The 22578-nt window shown below is 43.4% G+C and overlaps 1 protein-coding gene across 3 annotated transcripts in view; it reads left to right on the plus strand.

Moving 5' to 3' along the window:
• The window catches only part of UBE3D (ubiquitin protein ligase E3D), a 151394-nt gene that overhangs the window by 24388 nt on the left and 104428 nt on the right, over positions 1 to 22578 (plus strand). Inside the window, exon 2 of one of the 3 annotated variants that reach the window (XM_085882246.1) lies at positions 19099 to 19317. In XM_085882246.1, the coding sequence (XP_085738372.1) occupies positions 19172 to 19317 (146 nt within the window). In that variant the 5' untranslated portion in view covers positions 19099 to 19171. Of the gene's footprint in view, positions 1 to 19008; positions 19318 to 22578 lie in introns of those variants that run through there. The other 2 variants (XM_085882256.1, XM_085882236.1) reach the window with 2 other exon arrangements.

Consider the following 22578-nt stretch of genomic DNA (forward strand, 5'->3'; position numbering starts at 1 on the left):
TTTGTAACGGGACAATCCACAACGCTCCCTTGTTTTTGTAATGGTACAATCCACAATGCTCCCTTGTTTTTGTAATGGTACAATCCACAACGCTCCCATGTTTTTGCAATGTCACAATCCACAACTCCCGTTTGTTTTGTAATGGTACAATCCACAATGCTCCCTTGTTTTTGTAATGGTACAATCCACAACGTTCCCTTGTTTTTGTAATGGTACAATCCAGAACTCTCCCTTCTTTTTGTAACGGTCAATCCACAACGCTCCCCTGTTTTTGTAATGGTACAATCCACAACGTTCCCTTGTTTTTGTAATGCTACAATCCACAACGCTCCCTTGTTTTTGTAATGCTACAATCCACAACGCTCCCTTGTTTTTGTAATGCTACAATCCACAACGCTCCCATGTTTTTGTAATGCTACAATCCACAACGCTCCCATGTTTTTGTAATGGTACAATCCAGAACTCTCCTTTCTTTTTGTAATGGTACAATCCACAACGCTCCCTTGTTTTTGTAATGGTACAATCCACAACTCCCCATTGTTTTTGTAATGGTACAATCCAGAACTCTCCTTTCTTTTTGTAATGGTCAATCCACAACACTCCCTTGTTTTTGTTATGGTACAATCCACAACGCTCCCTTGTTTTTGTAATGGTACAATCCACAACGCTCCCATGTTTTTGTAATGGTACAATCCACAACTCCCCCTTGTTTTTGTAATGGTACAATCCACAACTCCCCATTGTTTTTGTAATGGTACAATCCACAACGCTCCCATGTTTTTGTAATGCTACAATCCACAACGCTCCCTTGTTTTTGTAATGCTACAATCCACAACGCTCCCATGTTTTTGTAATGCTACAATCCACAACGCTCCCTTGTTTTTGTAATGCTACAATCCACAACGCTCCCTTGTTTTTGTAATGGTACAATCCAGAACTCTCCTTTCTTTTTGTAATGGTCAATCCACAACGCTCCCTTGTTTTTGTAATGGTACAATCCACAACTCCCCATTGTTTTTGTAATTCTACAATCCACAACGCTCCCTTGTTTTTGTAATGCTACAATCCACAACGCTCCCATGTTTTTGTAATGGTACAATCCACAACGCTCCCTTGTTTTTGTAATGGTACAATCCACAATGCTCCCTTGTTTTTGTAATGGTACAATCCACAACTCCCCTTGTTTTTGTAATGGAACAATCCACAACTCCCCTTGTTTTTGTAATGGAACAATCCACAACGCTCCCATGTTTTTGTAATGGTACAATCCACAACGCTCCCATGTTTTTGTAATGGTACGATCCACAACGCTCCCTTGTTTTTGTAATGGTACAATCCACAACGCTCCCTTGTTTTTGTAATGCTACAATCCACAACGCTCCCTTGTTTTTGTAATGGTACAATCCACAACGCTCCCTTGTTTTTGTAATGGTACAATCCACAACGCTCCCATGTTTTTGTAATGCTACAATCCACAACTCCCCTTGTTTTTGTAATGGTACAATCCACAACGCTCCCTTGTTTTTGTAATGCTACAATCCACAACGCTCCCTTGTTTTTGTAATGGTACAATCCACAACGTTCCCTTGTTTTTGTAATGGTACAATCCACAACGCTCCCATGTTTTTGTAATGCTACAATCCACAACGCTCCCTTGTTTTTGTAATGCTACAATCCACAACGCTCCCTTGTTTTTGTAATGCTACAATCCACAACGCTCCCTTGTTTTTGTAATGCTACAATCCACAACGCTCCCTTGTTTTTGTAATGCTACAATCCACAACGCTCCCTTGTTTTTGTAATGCTACAATCCACAACGCTCCCATGTTTTTGTAATGCTACAATCCACAACGCTCCCATGTTTTTGTAATGGTACAATCCAGAACTCTCCTTTCTTTTTGTAATGGTACAATCCACAACACTCCCTTGTTTTTGTAATGGTACAATCCACAACGCTCCCATGTTTTTGTAATGGTACGATCCACAACGCTCCCTTGTTTTTGTAATGGTACAATCCACAACGCTCCCATGTTTTTGTAATGGTACAATCCACAACGCTCCCATGTTTTTGTAATGGTACAATCCACAACACTCCCATGTTTTTGTAATGCTACAATCCACAACTCTCCCCTGTTTTTGTAATGGTACAATCCACAACGCTCCCATGTTTTTGTAATGCTACAATCCACAACTCCCCATTGTTTTTGTTACGGTACAATCCACAACTCCCCTTGTTTTTGTAATGGTACAATCCACAACGCTCCCTTGTTTTTGTAATGCTACAATCCACAACGCTCCCATGTTTTTGTAATGCTACAATCCACAACGCTCCCTTGTTTTTGTAATGCTACAATCCACAACGCTCCCATGTTTTTGTAATGCTACAATCCACAACGCTCCCTTGTTTTTGTAATGCTACAATCCACAACGCTCCCTTGTTTTTGTAATGGTACAATCCACAACGCTCCCTTGTTTTTGTAATGCTACAATCCACAACGCTCCCTTGTTTTTGTAATGGTACAATCCACAACGCTCCCTTGTTTTTGTAATGGTACAATCCACAACGCTCCCTTGTTTTTGTAATGGTACAATCCACAACGCTCCCATGTTTTTGTAATGGTACAATCCAGAACTCTCCTTTCTTTTTGTAATGGTCAATCCACAACGCTCCCTTGTTTTTGTAATGGTACAATCCACAACGCTCCCTTGTTTTTGTAATGGTACAATCCACAACGCTCCCATGTTTTTGTAATGGTCAATCCACAACGCTCCCTTGTTTTTGTAATGCTACAATCCACAACGCTCCCTTGTTTTTGTAATGGTACAATCCACAACGCTCCCATGTTTTTGTAATGGTACAATCCACAACGCTCCCTTGTTTTTGTAATGCTACAATCCACAACGCTCCCATGTTTTTGTAATGCTACAATCCACAACGCTCCCTTGTTTTTGTAATGCTACAATCCACAACGCTCCCATGTTTTTGTAATGCTACAATCCACAACGCTCCCTTGTTTTTGTAATGCTACAATCCACAACGCTCCCATGTTTTTGTAATGCTACAATCCACAACGCTCCCTTGTTTTTGTAATGCTACAATCCACAACGCTCCCATGTTTTTGTAATGCTACAATCCACAACGCTCCCATGTTTTTGTAATGCTACAATCCACAACGCTCCCTTGTTTTTGTAATGCTACAATCCACAACGCTCCCATGTTTTTGTAATGCTACAATCCACAACGCTCCCATGTTTTTGTAATGCTACAATCCACAACGCTCCCATGTTTTTGTAATGCTACAATCCACAACGCTCCCTTGTTTTTGTAATGCTACAATCCACAACGCTCCCATGTTTTTGTAATTCTACAATCCACAACGCTCCCTTGTTTTTGTAATGCTACAATCCACAACGCTCCCATGTTTTTGTAATGGTACAATCCACAACGCTCCCTTGTTTTTGTAATGGTACAATCCACAACGCTCCCTTGTTTTTGTAATTCTACAATCCACAACGCTCCCTTGTTTTTGTAATGCTACAATCCACAACGCTCCCATGTTTTTGTAATGGTACAATCCACAACGCTCCCATGTTTTTGTAATGGTACAATCCAGAACTCTGCTTTCTTTTTGTAACGGTCAATCCACAACGCTCCCTTGTTTTTGTAATGCTACAATCCACAACGCTCCCTTGTTTTTGTAATGGTACAATCCACAACGCTCCCTTGTTTTTGTAATGCTACAATCCACAACGCTCCCTTGTTTTTGTAATGGTACAATCCACAACGCTCCCTTGTTTTTGTAATGGTACAATCCACAACTCCCCATTGTTTTTGTAATGGTACAATCCACAACGCTCCCTTGTTTTTGTAATGCTACAATCCACAACGCTCCCTTGTTTTTGTAATGGTACAATCCACAACGTTCCCTTGTTTTTGTAATGGTACAATCCACAACGCTCCCATGTTTTTGTAATGGTACAATCCACAACGCTCCCTTGTTTTTGTAATGCTACAATCCACAACGCTCCCTTGTTTTTGTAATGCTACAATCCACAACGCTCCCTTGTTTTTGTAATGCTACAATCCACAACGCTCCCATGTTTTTGTAATGCTACAATCCACAACGCTCCCATGTTTTTGTAATGCTACAATCCACAACGCTCCCATGTTTTTGTAATGGTACAATCCACAACGCTCCCATGTTTTTGTAATTCTACAATCCACAACGCTCCCTTGTTTTTGTAATGCTACAATCCACAACGCTCCCATGTTTTTGTAATGCTACAATCCACAACGCTCCCATGTTTTTGTAATTCTACAATCCACAACGCTCCCTTGTTTTTGTAATGCTACAATCCACAACGCTCCCTTGTTTTTGTAATGCTACAATCCACAACGCTCCCATGTTTTTGTAATGGTACAATCCACAACGCTCCCATGTTTTTGTAATGGTACAATCCAGAACTCTCCTTTCTTTTTGTAACGGTCAATCCACAACGCTCCCTTGTTTTTGTAATGGTACAATCCACAACGCTCCCTTGTTTTTGTAATGGTACAATCCACAACTCCCCATTGTTTTTGTAATGGTACAATCCACAACGCTCCCATGTTTTTGTAATGGTCAATCCACAACGCTCCCTTGTTTTTGTAATGCTACAATCCACAACGCTCCCTTGTTTTTGTAATGGTACAATCCACAACGTTCCCTTGTTTTTGTAATGGTACAATCCACAACGCTCCCATGTTTTTGTAATGGTACAATCCAGAACTCTCCTTTCTTTTTGTAACGGTCAATCCACAACGCTCCCTTGTTTTTGTAATGCTACAATCCACAACGCTCCCTTGTTTTTGTAATGCTACAATCCACAACGCTCCCATGTTTTTGTAATGCTACAATCCACAACGCTCCCATGTTTTTGTAATGCTACAATCCACAACGCTCCCATGTTTTTGTAATGCTACAATCCACAACGCTCCCTTGTTTTTGTAATGCTACAATCCACAACGCTCCCTTGTTTTTGTAATGCTACAATCCACAACGCTCCCTTGTTTTTGTAATGCTACAATCCACAACGCTCCCTTGTTTTTGTAATGCTACAATCCACAACGCTCCCTTGTTTTTGTAATGCTACAATCCACAACGCTCCCTTGTTTTTGTAATGCTACAATCCACAACGCTCCCATGTTTTTGTAACGGTCAATCCACAACGCTCCCTTGTTTTTGTAATGCTACAATCCACAACGCTCCCTTGTTTTTGTAATGCTACAATCCACAACGCTCCCTTGTTTTTGTAATGCTACAATCCACAACGCTCCCTTGTTTTTGTAATGCTACAATCCACAACGCTCCCTTGTTTTTGTAATGCTACAATCCACAACGCTCCCATGTTTTTGTAATGCTACAATCCACAACGCTCCCATGTTTTTGTAATGGTACAATCCAGAACTCTCCTTTCTTTTTGTAATGGTCAATCCACAACACTCCCTTGTTTTTGTAATGGTACAATCCACAACGCTCCCATGTTTTTGTAATGCTACAATCCACAACGCTCCCTTGTTTTTGTAATGCTACAATCCACAACGCTCCCTTGTTTTTGTAATGCTACAATCCACAACGCTCCCATGTTTTTGTAATGCTACAATCCACAACGCTCCCATGTTTTTGTAATGCTACAATCCACAACGCTCCCTTGTTTTTGTAATGCTACAATCCACAACGCTCCCTTGTTTTTGTAATGCTACAATCCACAACGCTCCCTTGTTTTTGTAATGCTACAATCCACAACGCTCCCTTGTTTTTGTAATGCTACAATCCACAACGCTCCCTTGTTTTTGTAATGCTACAATCCACAACGCTCCCATGTTTTTGTAATGGTACAATCCACAACGCTCCCATGTTTTTGTAATGGTACAATCCACAACGCTCCCTTGTTTTTGTAATGGTACAATCCACAACGCTCCCTTGTTTTTGTAATGCTACAATCCACAACGCTCCCTTGTTTTTGTAATGCTACAATCCACAACGCTCCCTTGTTTTTGTAATGCTACAATCCACAACGCTCCCTTGTTTTTGTAATGCTACAATCCACAACGCTCCCTTGTTTTTGTAATGCTACAATCCACAACGCTCCCATGTTTTTGTAATGGTACAATCCACAACGCTCCCTTGTTTTTGTAATGCTACAATCCACAACGCTCCCTTGTTTTTGTAATGCTACAATCCACAACGCTCCCTTGTTTTTGTAATGCTACAATCCACAACGCTCCCTTGTTTTTGTAATGCTACAATCCACAACGCTCCCTTGTTTTTGTAATGCTACAATCCACAACGCTCCCTTGTTTTTGTAATGCTACAATCCACAACGCTCCCTTGTTTTTGTAATGCTACAATCCACAACGCTCCCTTGTTTTTGTAATGCTACAATCCACAACGCTCCCTTGTTTTTGTAATGCTACAATCCACAACGCTCCCTTGTTTTTGTAATGCTACAATCCACAACGCTCCCATGTTTTTGTAATGCTACAATCCACAACGCTCCCCTGTTTTTGTAATGGTACAATCCACAACGTTCCCTTGTTTTTGTAATGCTACAATCCACAACGCTCCCTTGTTTTTGTAATGCTACAATCCACAACGCTCCCTTGTTTTTGTAATGCTACAATCCACAACGCTCCCTTGTTTTTGTAATGCTACAATCCACAACGCTCCCATGTTTTTGTAATGCTACAATCCACAACGCTGCCATGTTTTTGTAATGGTACAATCCAGAACTCTCCTTTCTTTTTGTAATGGTCAATCCACAACACTCCCTTGTTTTTGTAATGGTACAATCCACAACGCTCCCTTGTTTTTGTAATGGTACAATCCACAACTCCCCATTGTTTTTGTAATGGTACAATCCACAACGCTCCCATGTTTTTGTAATGGTACAATCCACAACGCTCCCTTGTTTTTGTAATGCTACAATCCACAACGCTCCCTTGTTTTTGTAATGCTACAATCCACAACGCTCCCATGTTTTTGTAATGCTACAATCCACAACGCTCCCTTGTTTTTGTAATGCTACAATCCACAACGCTCCCTTGTTTTTGTAATGCTACAATCCACAACGCTCCCATGTTTTTGTAATGGTACAATCCACAACGCTCCCATGTTTTTGTAATGGTACAATCCAGAACTCTGCTTTCTTTTTGTAATGGTACAATCCACAACGCTCCCTTGTTTTTGTAATGGTACAATCCACAACGCTCCCTTGTTTTTGTAATGGTACAATCCACAACTCCCCATTGTTTTTGTAATGGTACAATCCACAACGCTCCCATGTTTTTGTAATGGTCAATCCACAACGCTCCCTTGTTTTTGTAATGCTACAATCCACAACGCTCCCTTGTTTTTGTAATGGTACAATCCACAACGTTCCCTTGTTTTTGTAATGGTACAATCCACAACGCTCCCATGTTTTTGTAATGCTACAATCCACAACGCTCCATTGTTTTTGTAATGCTACAATCCACAACGCTCCCTTGTTTTTGTAATGCTACAATCCACAACGCTCCCATGTTTTTGTAATGCTACAATCCACAACGCTCCCATGTTTTTGTAATGCTACAATCCACAACGCTCCCATGTTTTTGTAATGCTACAATCCACAACGCTCCCTTGTTTTTGTAATGCTACAATCCACAACGCTCCCTTGTTTTTGTAATGCTACAATCCACAACGCTCCCTTGTTTTTGTAATGCTACAATCCACAACGCTCCCTTGTTTTTGTAATGCTACAATCCACAACGCTCCCTTGTTTTTGTAATGCTACAATCCACAACGCTCCCTTGTTTTTGTAATGCTACAATCCACAACGCTCCCTTGTTTTTGTAATGCTACAATCCACAACGCTCCCTTGTTTTTGTAATGCTACAATCCACAACGCTCCCATGTTTTTGTAATGCTACAATCCACAACGCTCCCTTGTTTTTGTAATGCTACAATCCACAACGCTCCCATGTTTTTGTAATGCTACAATCCACAACGCTCCCTTGTTTTTGTAATGCTACAATCCACAACGCTCCCTTGTTTTTGTAATGCTACAATCCACAACGCTCCCTTGTTTTTGTAATGGTACAATCCACAACGCTCCCCTGTTTTTGTAATGGTACAATCCACAACGCTCCCATGTTTTTGTAATGCTACAATCCACAACGCTCCCTTGTTTTTGTAATGCTACAATCCACAACGCTCCCTTGTTTTTGTAATGCTACAATCCACAACGCTCCCTTGTTTTTGTAATGCTACAATCCACAACGCTCCCATGTTTTTGTAATGCTACAATCCACAACGCTCCCTTGTTTTTGTAATGCTACAATCCACAACGCTCCCATGTTTTTGTAATGGTACAATCCACAACGCTCCCATGTTTTTGTAATGGTACAATCCAGAACTCTCCTTTCTTTTTGTAACGGTCAATCCACAACGCTCCCTTGTTTTTGTAATGGTACAATCCACAACGCTCCCTTGTTTTTGTAATGGTACAATCCACAACGCTCCCTTGTTTTTGTAATGGTACAATCCACAACGCTCCCTTGTTTTTGTAATGGTACAATCCACAACGCTCCCTTGTTTTTGTAATGCTACAATCCACAACGCTCCCTTGTTTTTGTAATGCTACAATCCACAACGCTCCCTTGTTTTTGTAATGGTACAATCCACAACGCTCCCATGTTTTTGTAATGCTACAATCCACAACGCTCCCTTGTTTTTGTAATGCTACAATCCACAACGCTCCCTTGTTTTTGTAATGCTACAATCCACAACGCTCCCATGTTTTTGTAATGCTACAATCCACAACGCTCCCTTGTTTTTGTAATGCTACAATCCACAACGCTCCCATGTTTTTGTAATGGTACAATCCACAACGCTCCCATGTTTTTGTAATGCTACAATCCACAACGCTCCCATGTTTTTGTAATGCTACAATCCACAACTCCCCTTGTTTTTGTAATGGTACAATCCACAACGCTCCCTTGTTTTTGTAATGCTACAATCCACAACGCTCCCATGTTTTTGTAATGCTACAATCCACAACGCTCCCTTGTTTTTGTAATGCTACAATCCACAACGCTCCCATGTTTTTGTAATGCTACAATCCACAACGCTCCCCTGTTTTTGTAATGCTACAATCCACAACTCTCCCCTGTTTTTGTAATGGTACAATCCACAACGCTCCCATGTTTTTGTAATGCTACAATCCACAACTTCCCATTGTTTTTGTTACGGTACAATCCACAACTCCCCTTGTTTTTGTAATGGTACAATCCACAACGCTCCCTTGTTTTTGTAATGCTACAATCCACAACGCTCCCATGTTTTTGTAATGCTACAATCCACAACGCTCCCTTGTTTTTGTAATGCTACAATCCACAACGCTCCCATGTTTTTGTAATGGTACAATCCACAACGCTCCCATGTTTTTGTAATGCTACAATCCACAACGCTCCCTTGTTTTTGTAATGCTACAATCCACAACGCTCCCATGTTTTTGTAATGCTACAATCCACAACGCTCCCTTGTTTTTGTAATGCTACAATCCACAACGCTCCCTTGTTTTTGTAATGGTACAATCCACAACGCTCCCTTGTTTTTGTAATGCTACAATCCACAACGCTCCCTTGTTTTTGTAATGCTACAATCCACAACGCTCCCTTGTTTTTGTAATGCTACAATCCACAACGCTCCCTTGTTTTTGTAATGCTACAATCCACAACGCTCCCTTGTTTTTGTAATGGTACAATCCACAACGCTCCCTTGTTTTTGTAATGCTACAATCCACAACGCTCCCATGTTTTTGTAATGCTACAATCCACAACGCTCCCTTGTTTTTGTAATGCTACAATCCACAACGCTCCCTTGTTTTTGTAATGCTACAATCCACAACGCTCCCATGTTTTTGTAACGGTCAATCCACAACGCTCCCTTGTTTTTGTAATGCTACAATCCACAACGCTCCCTTGTTTTTGTAATGCTACAATCCACAACGCTCCCATGTTTTTGTAATGCTACAATCCACAACGCTCCCATGTTTTTGTAATGCTACAATCCACAACGCTCCCTTGTTTTTGTAATGCTACAATCCACAACGCTCCCTTGTTTTTGTAATGCTACAATCCACAACGCTCCCTTGTTTTTGTAATGCTACAATCCACAACGCTCCCATGTTTTTGTAATGCTACAATCCACAACGCTCCCCTGTTGTTGTAATGGTACAATCCACAACGTTCCCTTGTTTTTGTAATGCTACAATCCACAACGCTCCCATGTTTTTGTAATGCTACAATCCACAACGCTCCCCTGTTTTTGTAATGGTACAATCCACAACGTTCCCTTGTTTTTGTAATGCTACAATCCACAACGCTCCCATGTTTTTGTAATGCTACAATCCACAACGCTCCCTTGTTTTTGTAATGCTACAATCCACAACGCTCCCTTGTTTTTGTAATGCTACAATCCACAACGCTCCCATGTTTTTGTAATGCTACAATCCACAACGCTGCCATGTTTTTGTAATGGTACAATCCAGAACTCTCCCTTCTTTTTGTAATGCTACAATCCACAACACTCCCTTGTTTTTGTAATGCTACAATCCACAACGCTCCCTTGTTTTTGTAATGGTACAATCCACAACTCCCCATTGTTTTTGTAATGGTACAATCCACAACGCTCCCATGTTTTTGTAATGCTACAATCCACAACGCTCCCATGTTTTTGTAATGCTACAATCCACAACGCTCCCTTGTTTTTGTAATGCTACAATCCACAACGCTCCCATGTTTTTGTAATGCTACAATCCACAACGCTCCCTTGTTTTTGTAATGCTACAATCCACAACGCTCCCATGTTTTTGTAATGCTACAATCCACAACGCTCCCATGTTTTTGTAATGCTACAATCCACAACGCTCCCTTGTTTTTGTAATGCTACAATCCACAACGCTCCCTTGTTTTTGTAATGCTACAATCCACAACGCTCCCTTGTTTTTGTAATGCTACAATCCACAACGCTCCCTTGTTTTTGTAATGCTACAATCCACAACGCTCCCATGTTTTTGTAATGGTACAATCCACAACGCTCCCATGTTTTTGTAATGCTACAATCCACAACTCCCCTTGTTTTTGTAATGGTACAATCCACAACGCTCCCTTGTTTTTGTAATGCTACAATCCACAACGCTCCCTTGTTTTTGTAATGCTACAATCCACAACGCTCCCTTGTTTTTGTAATGCTACAATCCACAACGCTCCCATGTTTTTGTAATGGTACAATCCACAACGCTCCCATGTTTTTGTAATTCTACAATCCACAACGCTCCCTTGTTTTTGTAATGCTACAATCCACAACACTCCCTTGTTTTTGTAATGGTACAATCCACAACGCTCCCATGTTTTTGTAATGCTACAATCCACAACGCTCCCTTGTTTTTGTAATGCTACAATCCACAACGCTCCCATGTTTTTGTAATGCTACAATCCACAACGCTCCCATGTTTTTGTAATGCTACAATCCACAACGCTCCCTTGTTTTTGTAATGCTACAATCCACAACGCTCCCATGTTTTTGTAATGCTACAATCCACAACGCTCCCTTGTTTTTGTAATGCTACAATCCACAACGCTCCCTTGTTTTTGTAATGCTACAATCCACAACGCTCCCTTGTTTTTGTAATGCTACAATCCACAACGCTCCCTTGTTTTTGTAATGCTACAATCCACAACGCTCCCTTGTTTTTGTAATGCTACAATCCACAACGCTCCCTTGTTTTTGTAATGCTACAATCCACAACGCTCCCTTGTTTTTGTAATGCTACAATCCACAACGCTCCCTTGTTTTTGTAATGCTACAATCCACAACGCTCCCTTGTTTTTGTAATGCTACAATCCACAACGCTCCCTTGTTTTTGTAATGCCACAATCCACAACGCTCCCATGTTTTTGTAATGCTACAATCCACAACGCTCCCTTGTTTTTGTAATGCTACAATCCACAACGCTCCCTTGTTTTTGTAATGCTACAATCCACAACGCTCCCTTGTTTTTGTAATGGTACAATCCACAACGCTCCCCTGTTTTTGTAATGGTACAATCCACAACGCTCCCATGTTTTTGTAATGGTACAATCCACAACGCTCCCTTGTTTTTGTAATGGTACAATCCACAACGCTCCCCTGTTTTTGTAATGCTACAATCCACAACGCTCCCTTGTTTTTGTAATGGTACAATCCACAACGCTCCGTTGTTTTTTTAATGCTACAATCCACAACGCTCCCTTGTTTTTGTAATGCTACAATCCACAACGCTCCCTTGTTTTTGTAATGCTACAATCCACAACGCTCCCTTGTTTTTGTAATGCTACAATCCACAACTATCCCTTGTTTTTGTAATGCTACAATCCACAACGCTCCCTTGTTTTTGTAATGCTACAATCCACAACGCTCCCTTGTTTTTGTAATGCTACAATCCACAACGCTCCCTTGTTTTTGTAATGCTACAATCCACAACGCTCCCTTGTTTTTGTAATGCTACAATCCACAACGCTCCCTTGTTTTTGTAATGCTACAATCCACAACGCTCCCATGTTTTTGTAATGCTACAATCCACAACTCTCCCTTGTTTTTTTAATGGTACAATCCACAACTCCCCATTGTTTTTGTTACGGTACAATCCACAACTCCCCCTTGTTTTTGTAATGCTACAATCCACAACGCTCCCTTGTTTTTGTAATGCTACAATCCACAACGCTCCCATGTTTTTGTAATGCTACAATCCACAACGCTCCCCTGTTTTTGTAATGCTACAATCCACAACTCTCCCCTGTTTTTGTAATGGTACAATCCACAACGCTCCCATGTTTTTGTAATGCTACAATCCACAACTCCCCATTGTTTTTGTAATGGTACAATCCACAACGCTCCCTTGTTTTTGTAATGCTACAATCCACAACGCTCCCATGTTTTTGTAATGCTACAATCCACAACGCTCCCTTGTTTTTGTAATGCTACAATCCACAACGCTCCCATGTTTTTGTAATGGTACAATCCACAACGCTCCCATGTTTTTGTAATGGTACAATCCACAACGCTCCCTTGTTTTTGTAATGGTACAATCCACAACGCTCCCTTGTTTTTGTAATGCTACAATCCACAACGCTCCCATGTTTTTGTAATGGTACAATCCACAACGCTCCCTTGTTTTTGTAATGCTACAATCCACAACGCTCCCTTGTTTTTGTAATGCTACAATCCACAACGCTCCCTTGTTTTTGTAATGCTACAATCCACAACGCTCCCTTGTTTTTGTAATGCTACAATCCACAACGCTCCCATGTTTTTGTAACGGTCAATCCACAACGCTCCCATGTTTTTGTAATGCTACAATCCACAACTCCCCTTGTTTTTGTAATGGTACAATCCACATTGCTCCCTTGTTTTTGTAATGCTACAATCCACAACGCTCCCTTGTTTTTGTAATGCTACAATCCACAACGCTCCCATGTTTTTGTAATGCTACAATCCACAACGCTCCCTTGTTTTTGTAATGCTACAATCCACAACTCCCCTTGTTTTTGTAATGCTACAATCCACAACGCTCCCTTGTTTTTGTAATGCTACAATCCACAACGCTCCCATGTTTTTGTAATGCTACAATCCACAACGCTCCCTTGTTTTTGTAATGCTACAATCCACAACGCTCCCATGTTTTTGTAATGGTACAATCCACAACGCTCCCATGTTTTTGTAATGGTACAATCCACAACTCCCCATTGTTTTTGTAATGGTACAATCCACAACGCTCCCTTGTTTTTGTAATGGTACAATCCACAACGCTCCCTTGTTTTTGTAATGCTACAATCCACAACGCTCCCATGTTTTTGTAATGCTACAATCCACAACGCTCCCTTGTTTTTGTAATGCTACAATCCACAACGCTCCCATGTTTTTGTAATGGTACAATCCACAACGCTCCCATGTTTTTGTAATGCTACAATCCACAACTCCCCTTGTTTTTGTAATGGTACAATCCACAACGCTCCCTTGTTTTTGTAATGCTACAATCCACAACGCTCCCTTGTTTTTGTAATGCTACAATCCACAACGCTCCCTTGTTTTTGTAATGCTACAATCCACAACGCTCCCTTGTTTTTGTAATGCTACAATCCACAACGCTCCCATGTTTTTGTAATGGTACAATCCACAACGCTCCCATGTTTTTGTAATGGTACAATCCAGAACTCTCCTTTCTTTTTGTAATGCTACAATCCACAACGCTCCCTTGTTTTTGTAATGCTACAATCCACAACGCTCCCATGTTTTTGTAATGCTACAATCCACAACGCTCCCTTGTTTTTGTAATGCTACAATCCACAACGCTCCCTTGTTTTTGTAATGCTACAATCCACAACGCTCCCTTGTTTTTGTAATGCTACAATCCACAACGCTCCCTTGTTTTTGTAATGCTACAATCCACAACGCTCCCATGTTTTTGTAATGCTACAATCCACAACGCTCCCATGTTTTTGTAATGCTACAATCCACAACGCTCCCTTGTTTTTGTAATGCTACAATCCACAACGCTCCCTTGTTTTTGTAATGCTACAATCCACAACGCTCCCTTGTTTTTGTAATGCTACAATCCACAACGCTCCCATGTTTTTGTAATGCTACAATCCACAACGCTCCCTTGTTTTTGTAATGCTACAATCCACAACGCTCCCTTGTTTTTGTAATGCTACAATCCACAACGCTCCCTTGTTTTTGTAATGCTACAATCCACAACGCTCCCTTGTTTTTGTAATGCTACAATCCACAACGCTCCCTTGTTTTTGTAATGCTACAATCCACAACGCTCCCTTGTTTTTGTAATGCTACAATCCACAACGCTCCCTTGTTTTTGTAATGGTACAATCCACAACGCTCCCATGTTTTTGTAATGGTACAATCCACAACGCTCCCATGTTTTTGTAATGGTACAATCCACAACGCTCCCTTGTTTTTGTAATGCTACAATCCACAACGCTCCCTTGTTTTTGTAATGCTACAATCCACAACGCTCCCTTGTTTTTGTAATGCTACAATCCACAACGCTCCCTTGTTTTTGTAATGCTACAATCCACAACGCTCCCTTGTTTTTGTAATGCTACAATCCACAACGCTCCCATGTTTTTGTAATGCTACAATCCACAACGCTCCCATGTTTTTGTAATGGTACAATCCACAACACTCCCTTGTTTTTGTAATGCTACAATCCACAACGCTCCCTTGTTTTTGTAATGGTACAATCCACAACGCTCCCATGTTTTTGTAATGCTACAATCCACAACGCTCCCATGTTTTTGTAATGGTACAATCCACAACACTCCCTTGTTTTTGTAATGGTACAATCCACAACGCTCCCATGTTTTTGTAATGCTACAATCCACAACGCTCCCATGTTTTTGTAATGCTACAATCCACAACGCTCCCTTGTTTTTGTAATGCTACAATCCACAACGCTCCCATGTTTTTGTAATGCTACAATCCACAACGCTCCCATGTTTTTGTAATGCTACAATCCACAACGCTCCCATGTTTTTGTAATGCTACAATCCACAACGCTCCCTTGTTTTTGTAATGCTACAATCCACAACGCTCCCATGTTTTTGTAATGCTACAATCCACAACGCTCCCTTGTTTTTGTAATGCTACAATCCACAACGCTCCCTTGTTTTTGTAATGCTACAATCCACAACGCTCCCATGTTTTTGTAATGCTACAATCCACAACGCTCCCTTGTTTTTGTAATGCTACAATCCACAACGCTCCCTTGTTTTTGTAATGCTACAATCCACAACGCTCCCATGTTTTTGTAATGCTACAATCCACAACGCTCCCTTGTTTTTGTAATGCTACAATCCACAACGCTCCCTTGTTTTTGTAATGCTACAATCCACAACGCTCCCATGTTTTTGTAATGCTACAATCCACAACGCTCCCTTGTTTTTGTAATGCTACAATCCACAACGCTCCCTTGTTTTTGTAATGCTACAATCCACAACGCTCCCTTGTTTTTGTAATGCTACAATCCACAACGCTCCCATGTTTTTGTAATGGTACAATCCACAACGCTCCCTTGTTTTTGTAATGGTACAATCCACAACGCTCCCTTGTTTTTGTAATGCTACAATCCACAACGCTCCCTTGTTTTTGTAATGCTACAATCCACAACGCTCCCTTGTTTTTGTAATGCTACAATCCACAACGCTCCCTTGTTTTTGTAATGCTACAATCCACAACGCTCCCTTGTTTTTGTAATGCTACAATCCACAACGCTCCCTTGTTTTTGTAATGCTACAATCCACAACGCTCCTTTCTTTTTGTAATGGTCAATCCACAACACTCCCTTGTTTTTGTAATGGTACAATCCACAACGCTCCCATGTTTTTGTAATGCTACAATCCACAACGCTCCCTTGTTTTTGTCATGCTACAATCCACAACGCTCCCCTGTTTTTGTAATGGTACAATCCACAACGCTCCCTTGTTTTTGTAATGCTACAATCCACAACGCTCCCTTGTTTTTGTAATGCTACAATCCACAACGCTCCCATGTTTTTGTAATGCTACAATCCACAACGCTCCCTTGTTTTTGTAATGGTACAATCCACAACTCCCCATTGTTTTTGTAATGGTACAATCCACAACGCTCCCATGTTTTTGTAATGCTACAATCCACAACGCTCCCATGTTTTTGTAATGGTACAATCCACAACGCTCCCATGTTTTTGTAATGCTACAATCCACAACGCTCCCATGTTTTTGTAATGGTACAATCCACAACACTCCCTTGTTTTTGTAATGCTACAATCCACAACGCTCCCTTGTTTTTGTAATGGTACAATCCACAACGCTCCCATGTTTTTGTAATGCTACAATCCACAACGCCTCCCATGTTTTTGTCATGGTACAATCCACAACACTCCCATGTTTTTGTAATGGTACAATCCACAACGCTCCCATGTTTTTGTAATGGTACAATCCACAACGCTCCCTTGTTTTTGTAATGGTACAATCCACAACGCTCCCATGTTTTTGTAATGCTACAATCCACAACGCTCCATTGTTTTTGTAATGCTACAATCCACAACGCTCCCTTGTTTTTGTAATGCTACAATCCACAACGCTCCCATGTTTTTGTAATGCTACAATCCACAACGCTCCCATGTTTTTGTAATGCTACAATCCACAACTCCCCTTGTTTTTGTAATGGTACAATCCACAACGCTCCCTTGTTTTTGTAATGCTACAATCCACAACGCTCCCTTGTTTTTGTAATGCTACAATCCACAACGCTCCCATGTTTTTGTAATGCTACAATCCACAACGCTCCCTTGTTTTTGTAATGCTACAATCCACAACGCTCCCTTGTTTTTGTAATGCTACAATCCACAACGCTCCCATGTTTTTGTAATGCTACAATCCACAACTTCCCATTGTTTTTGTTACGGTACAATCCACAACTCCCCTTGTTTTTGTAATGGTACAATCCACAACGCTCCCTTGTTTTTGTAATGCTACAATCCACAACGCTCCCATGTTTTTGTAATGCTACAATCCACAACGCTCCCTTGTTTTTGTAATGCTACAATCCACAACGCTCCCATGTTTTTGTAATGGTACAATCCACAACGCTCCCTTGTTTTTGTAATGGTACAATCCACAACGCTCCCTTGTTTTTGTAATGCTACAATCCACAACGCTCCCATGTTTTTGTAATGCTACAATCCACAACGCTCCCTTGTTTTTGTAATGCTACAATCCACAACGCTCCCATGTTTTTGTAACGGTCAATCCACAACGCTCCCATGTTTTTGTAATGCTACAATCCACAACTCCCCTTGTTTTTGTAATGGTACAATCCACAACGCTCCCTTGTTTTTGTAATGCTACAATCCACAACGCTCCCTTGTTTTTGTAATGCTACAATCCACAACGCTCCCATGTTTTTGTAATGCTACAATCCACAACGCTCCCTTGTTTTTGTAATGCTACAATCCACAACGCTCCCATGTTTTTGTAATGGTACAATCCACAACGCTCCCATGTTTTTGTAATGGTACAATCCACAACGCTCCCATGTTTTTGTAATGGTACAATCTACAACTCTCCCTTGTTTTTGTAATGGTCAATCCACAACGCTCCCTTGTTTTTGTAATGGTACAATCCACAACGCTCCCTTGTTTTTGTAATGGTACAATCCACAACTCCCCATTGTTTTTGTAATGGTACAATCCACAACGCTCCCATGTTTTTGTAATGGTACAATCCACAACTCTCCCTTTTTTTTTTAATGGTACAATCCACAACTCCCCATTGTTTTGGTTACGGTACAATCAACAACTCCCCCTTGTTTTTGTAATGGTACAATCTAGAACTCTCCCTTGTTTTTGTAATGGTACAATCCAGAACTCTCCCTTGTTTTTGTAATGGTACAATCCATACTTTGAATCGGGTTCAGGGTGTTGACTTCATGGATGTAAAAAGTTAAGGAACTCTTGGTCAAAATATGAGAGCCAAGAATAAAAAAAAAATGTACACTAAAACTACATTCTTCCAAATAATTCCCTTTTACCATCTTCTCCATGTAATACCCCGAAACCTTTTGTTCACATCTCGTTTCATTTTATTGTTTTCATCCCAAATGGTTTGGGGTTCAGCAAAACGAACCGCAATCCCCGATGTATCGATTGAGGTGTATTGAACGCGCCGATTTAGATCAGGTGGTAACATTTCAATATGTAAATTTATTTTTATTTTTTAACATCCACATTAATTTATGTATGAAAAAAGGTCTTGTTTTGAAATCGAGTATTGCAACAAAATCTCCAGCATCATATATAGCGTTATATTTTAAATAATAATAATAATTTGTATTATAAACCATTGCAATCGTCAGAATTGTGCATAAGAAGGAGATTAACTTGTTAAATGAGAACTTTAAAACCATAAATCCGAATTTAATGTTCCTTTAACAACCAGTTGTGTGTGCACTGTATGTGGCGTGCTCCAATCATCCGCAGGAATCGAGTCTGTGGTGTTACCAACCGCGGGAAGGAAACGACAATGATTAGAAATTGAAATAAAGTGAAAGAAATGGACAAGGAGGGAGACGTGGACAAGGAGGGAGACGTGGACAAGGAGGGAGACGTGGACAAGGAGGGAGACGTGCTGGAACTGGACAACGCCTCGTTCTTCATGGAGATCCGACGTTCTCGGAGCAATGCCCACCTCGTGATTCGGTAACATTCATAAACTTATCAACAAGCAATGAAAATTCAACACTAGTTCAATGGAGACGCACAGCTGCTGATTTGGAACTCAGCAATTCACTCAATCCTTTATCTTCATCACTTATAACCCTCACGGTACTCCCATCACCTCCTCATTACCTTTTCCCTCCATCACCTCCTCATTACCTTTTCCCTCCATTACCTCCTCATTACCTTTTCCCTCCATCACCTCCTCATTACCTTTTCCCTCCACCACCTCCTCATTACCTTTTCCCTCCACCACCTCCTCATTACCTTTTCCCTCCATCACCTCCTCATTAGCTTTTCCCTCCACCACCTCCTCATTACCTTTTCCCTCCACCACCTCCTCATTACCTTTTCCCTCCATCACCTCATCCCCCTTTCACTCTCCCTCCATCACCTCGTCCCCCTTTCACTCTCCCTCCATCACCTCGTCCCCCTTTCACTCTCCCTCCATCACCTCGTCCCCCTTTCACTCTCCATCCATCACCTCGTCCCCCTTTCACTCTCCATCCATCACCTCGTCCCCCTTTCACTCTCCATCCATCACCTCGTCCCCCTTTCACTCTCCATCCATCACCTCGTCCCCCTTTCACTCTCCCTCCACCTCGTCCCCTTTTCTCTCTCCCTCCACATCGTCCCCCTTTCACTCTCCCTCCACATCGTCCCCATTCACTCTCCCTCCACCTCGTCCCCCTTTCACTCTCCCTCCACATCGTCCCCCATTCACTCTCCCTCCACCTCGTCCCCCTTTCACTCTCCCTCCACCTCGTTCCCCTTTCACTCTCCATCCATCACCTCGTCCCCCTTTCACTCTCCCTCCACCACCTCGTCCCCCGTTCACTCTCCCTCCATCACCTCGTCCCCCTTTCAATCTCCCTCCATCACCTCGACCCCCTTACACTCTCCCTCCATCACCTCGTCCCCCTTTCGCTCTCCCCCATCACCTCGTCCGCCTTTCGCTCTCCCCCCATCACCTCGTCCGCCTTTCGCTCTCCCCCATCACCTCGTCCCCCTTTCGCTCTCCCCCATCACCTCGTCCCCCTTTCACTCTCCCCCATCACCTCGTCCCCCTTTCACTCTCCCCCCATCACCTCGTCCCCCTTTCACTCTCCCCCATCACCTCGTCCCCCTTTCACTCTCCCCCCATCACCTCGTGCCCCTTTCACTCTCCCCCCATCACCTCGTTCCCCTTTCACTCTTAACCCATCACCTCGTCCCCCTTTCACTCTCCCCCATCACCTCGTCCCCCTTTCACTCTCCCCCCATCACCTCGTCCCCCTTTCACTCTCCCCCATCACCTCGTCCCCCTTTCACTCTCCCCCATCACCTCGTGCCCCTTTCACTCTCCCCCCATCACCTCGTTCCCCTTTCACTCTTAACCCATCACCTCGTCGCCCTTTCACTCTCCCGCATCACCTCGTCCCCCTTTCACTCTCCCTCCATCACCTCGTCCCCCTTTCACTCTCCCCCCATCACCTCGTCCCCCTTTCACTCTCCCCCATCACCTCGTCCCCCTTTCACTCTCCCCCCATCACCTCGTCCCCCTTTCACTCTCCCTCCATCACCTCGTCCCCCTTTCACTCTCCCTCCATCACCTCGTCCCCCTTTCACTCTCCCTCCATCAGCTCGTCCCCCTTTCACTCTCCCTCCATCACCTCGTCCCCCTTTCACTCTCCCTCCATCACCTCGTCCCCCTTTCACTCTCCCTCCATCACCTCGTCCCCCTTTCACTCTCCCTCCATCACCTCGTCCCCCTTTCACTCTCCCTCCATCACCTCGTCCCCCTTTCACTCTCCCTCCATCACCTCGTCCCCCTTTCACTCTCCCTCCATCACCTCGTCCCCCTTTCACTCTCCCTCCATCACCTCGTCCCCCTTTCACTCTCCCTCCATCACCTCGTCCCCCTTTCACTCTCCCCCTATCACCTCGTCCCCCTTTCACTCTCCCCCATCACCTCGTCCCCCTTTCACTCTCCCCCCATCACCTCGTCCCCCTTTCACTCTCCCCCATCACCTCGTCCCCCTTTCACTCTCCCCTCCATCACCTCGTCCCCCTTTCACTCTCCCCCATCACCTCGTCCCCCTTTCACTCTCCCTCCACCTCGTCCCCCTTTCACTCTCCCTCCACCTCGTCCCCCTTTCACTCTCCATCCATCACCTCGTCCCCCTTTCACTCTCCATCCATCACCTCGTCCCCCTTTCACTCTCCATCCATCACCTCGTCCCCCTTTCACACTCCATCCATCACCTCGTCCCCCTTTCACTCTCCATCCATCACCTCGTCCCCCTTTCACTCTCCCTCCACCTCGTCCCCTTTTCTCTCTCCCTCCACATCGTCCCCCTTTCACTCTCCCTCCACATCGTCCCCCATTCACTCTCCCTCCACCTCGTCCCCCTTTCACTCTCCCTCCACATCGTCCCCCATTCACTCTCCCTCCACCTCGTCCCCCTTTCACTCTCCCTCCACCTCGTTCCCCTTTCACTCTCCATCCATCACCTCATCCCCCTTTAACTCTCCCTCCATCACCTCGTCCCCCTTTCACTCTCCCTCCTTCACCTCGTCCCCCTTTCACTCTCCCTCCATCACCTCGTCCCCCTTTCGCTCTCCCTCCATCACCTCGTCTCCCTTTCGCTCTCCCCCATCACCTCGTCCCCCTTTCGCTCTCCCCCATCACCTCGTCCGCCTTTCGCTCTCCCCCATCACCTCGTCCGCCTTTCGCTCTCCCCCATCACCTCGTCCGCCTTTCGCTCTCCCCCCATCACCTCGTCCCCCTTTCGCTCTCCCCCATCACCTCGTCCCCCTTTCGCTCTCCCCCATCACCTCGTCCCCCTTTCACTCTCCCCCATCACCTCGTCCCCCTTTCACTCTCCCCCCATCACCTCGTCCCCCTTTCACTCTCCCCCATCACCTAGTCCCCTTTCACTCTCCCCCATCACCTCGTCCCCCTTTCACTCTCCCCCATCACCTCGTGCCCCTTTCACTCTCCCCCATCACCTCGTTCCCCTTTCACTCTTAACCCATCACCTCGTCCCCCTTTCACTCTCCCCCATCACCTCGTCCCCCTTTCACTCTCCCCCATCACCTCCTCCCCCTTTCACTCTCCCCCATCACCTCGTCCCCCTTTCACTCTCCCCCATCACCTCGTCCCCCTTTCACTCTCCCCCATCACCTCGTCCCCCTTTCACTCTCCCCCATCACCTCGTCCCCCTTTCACTCTCCCTCCATCACCTCGTCCCCCTTTCACTC

This window comes from Eptatretus burgeri, chromosome 1 (genome assembly GCF_056783735.1).
Source record: "Eptatretus burgeri isolate ZD-2024b chromosome 1, Ebu_testis_v1, whole genome shotgun sequence".
NCBI classification, from domain to species: Eukaryota; Metazoa; Chordata; class Myxini; order Myxiniformes; family Myxinidae; genus Eptatretus; species Eptatretus burgeri.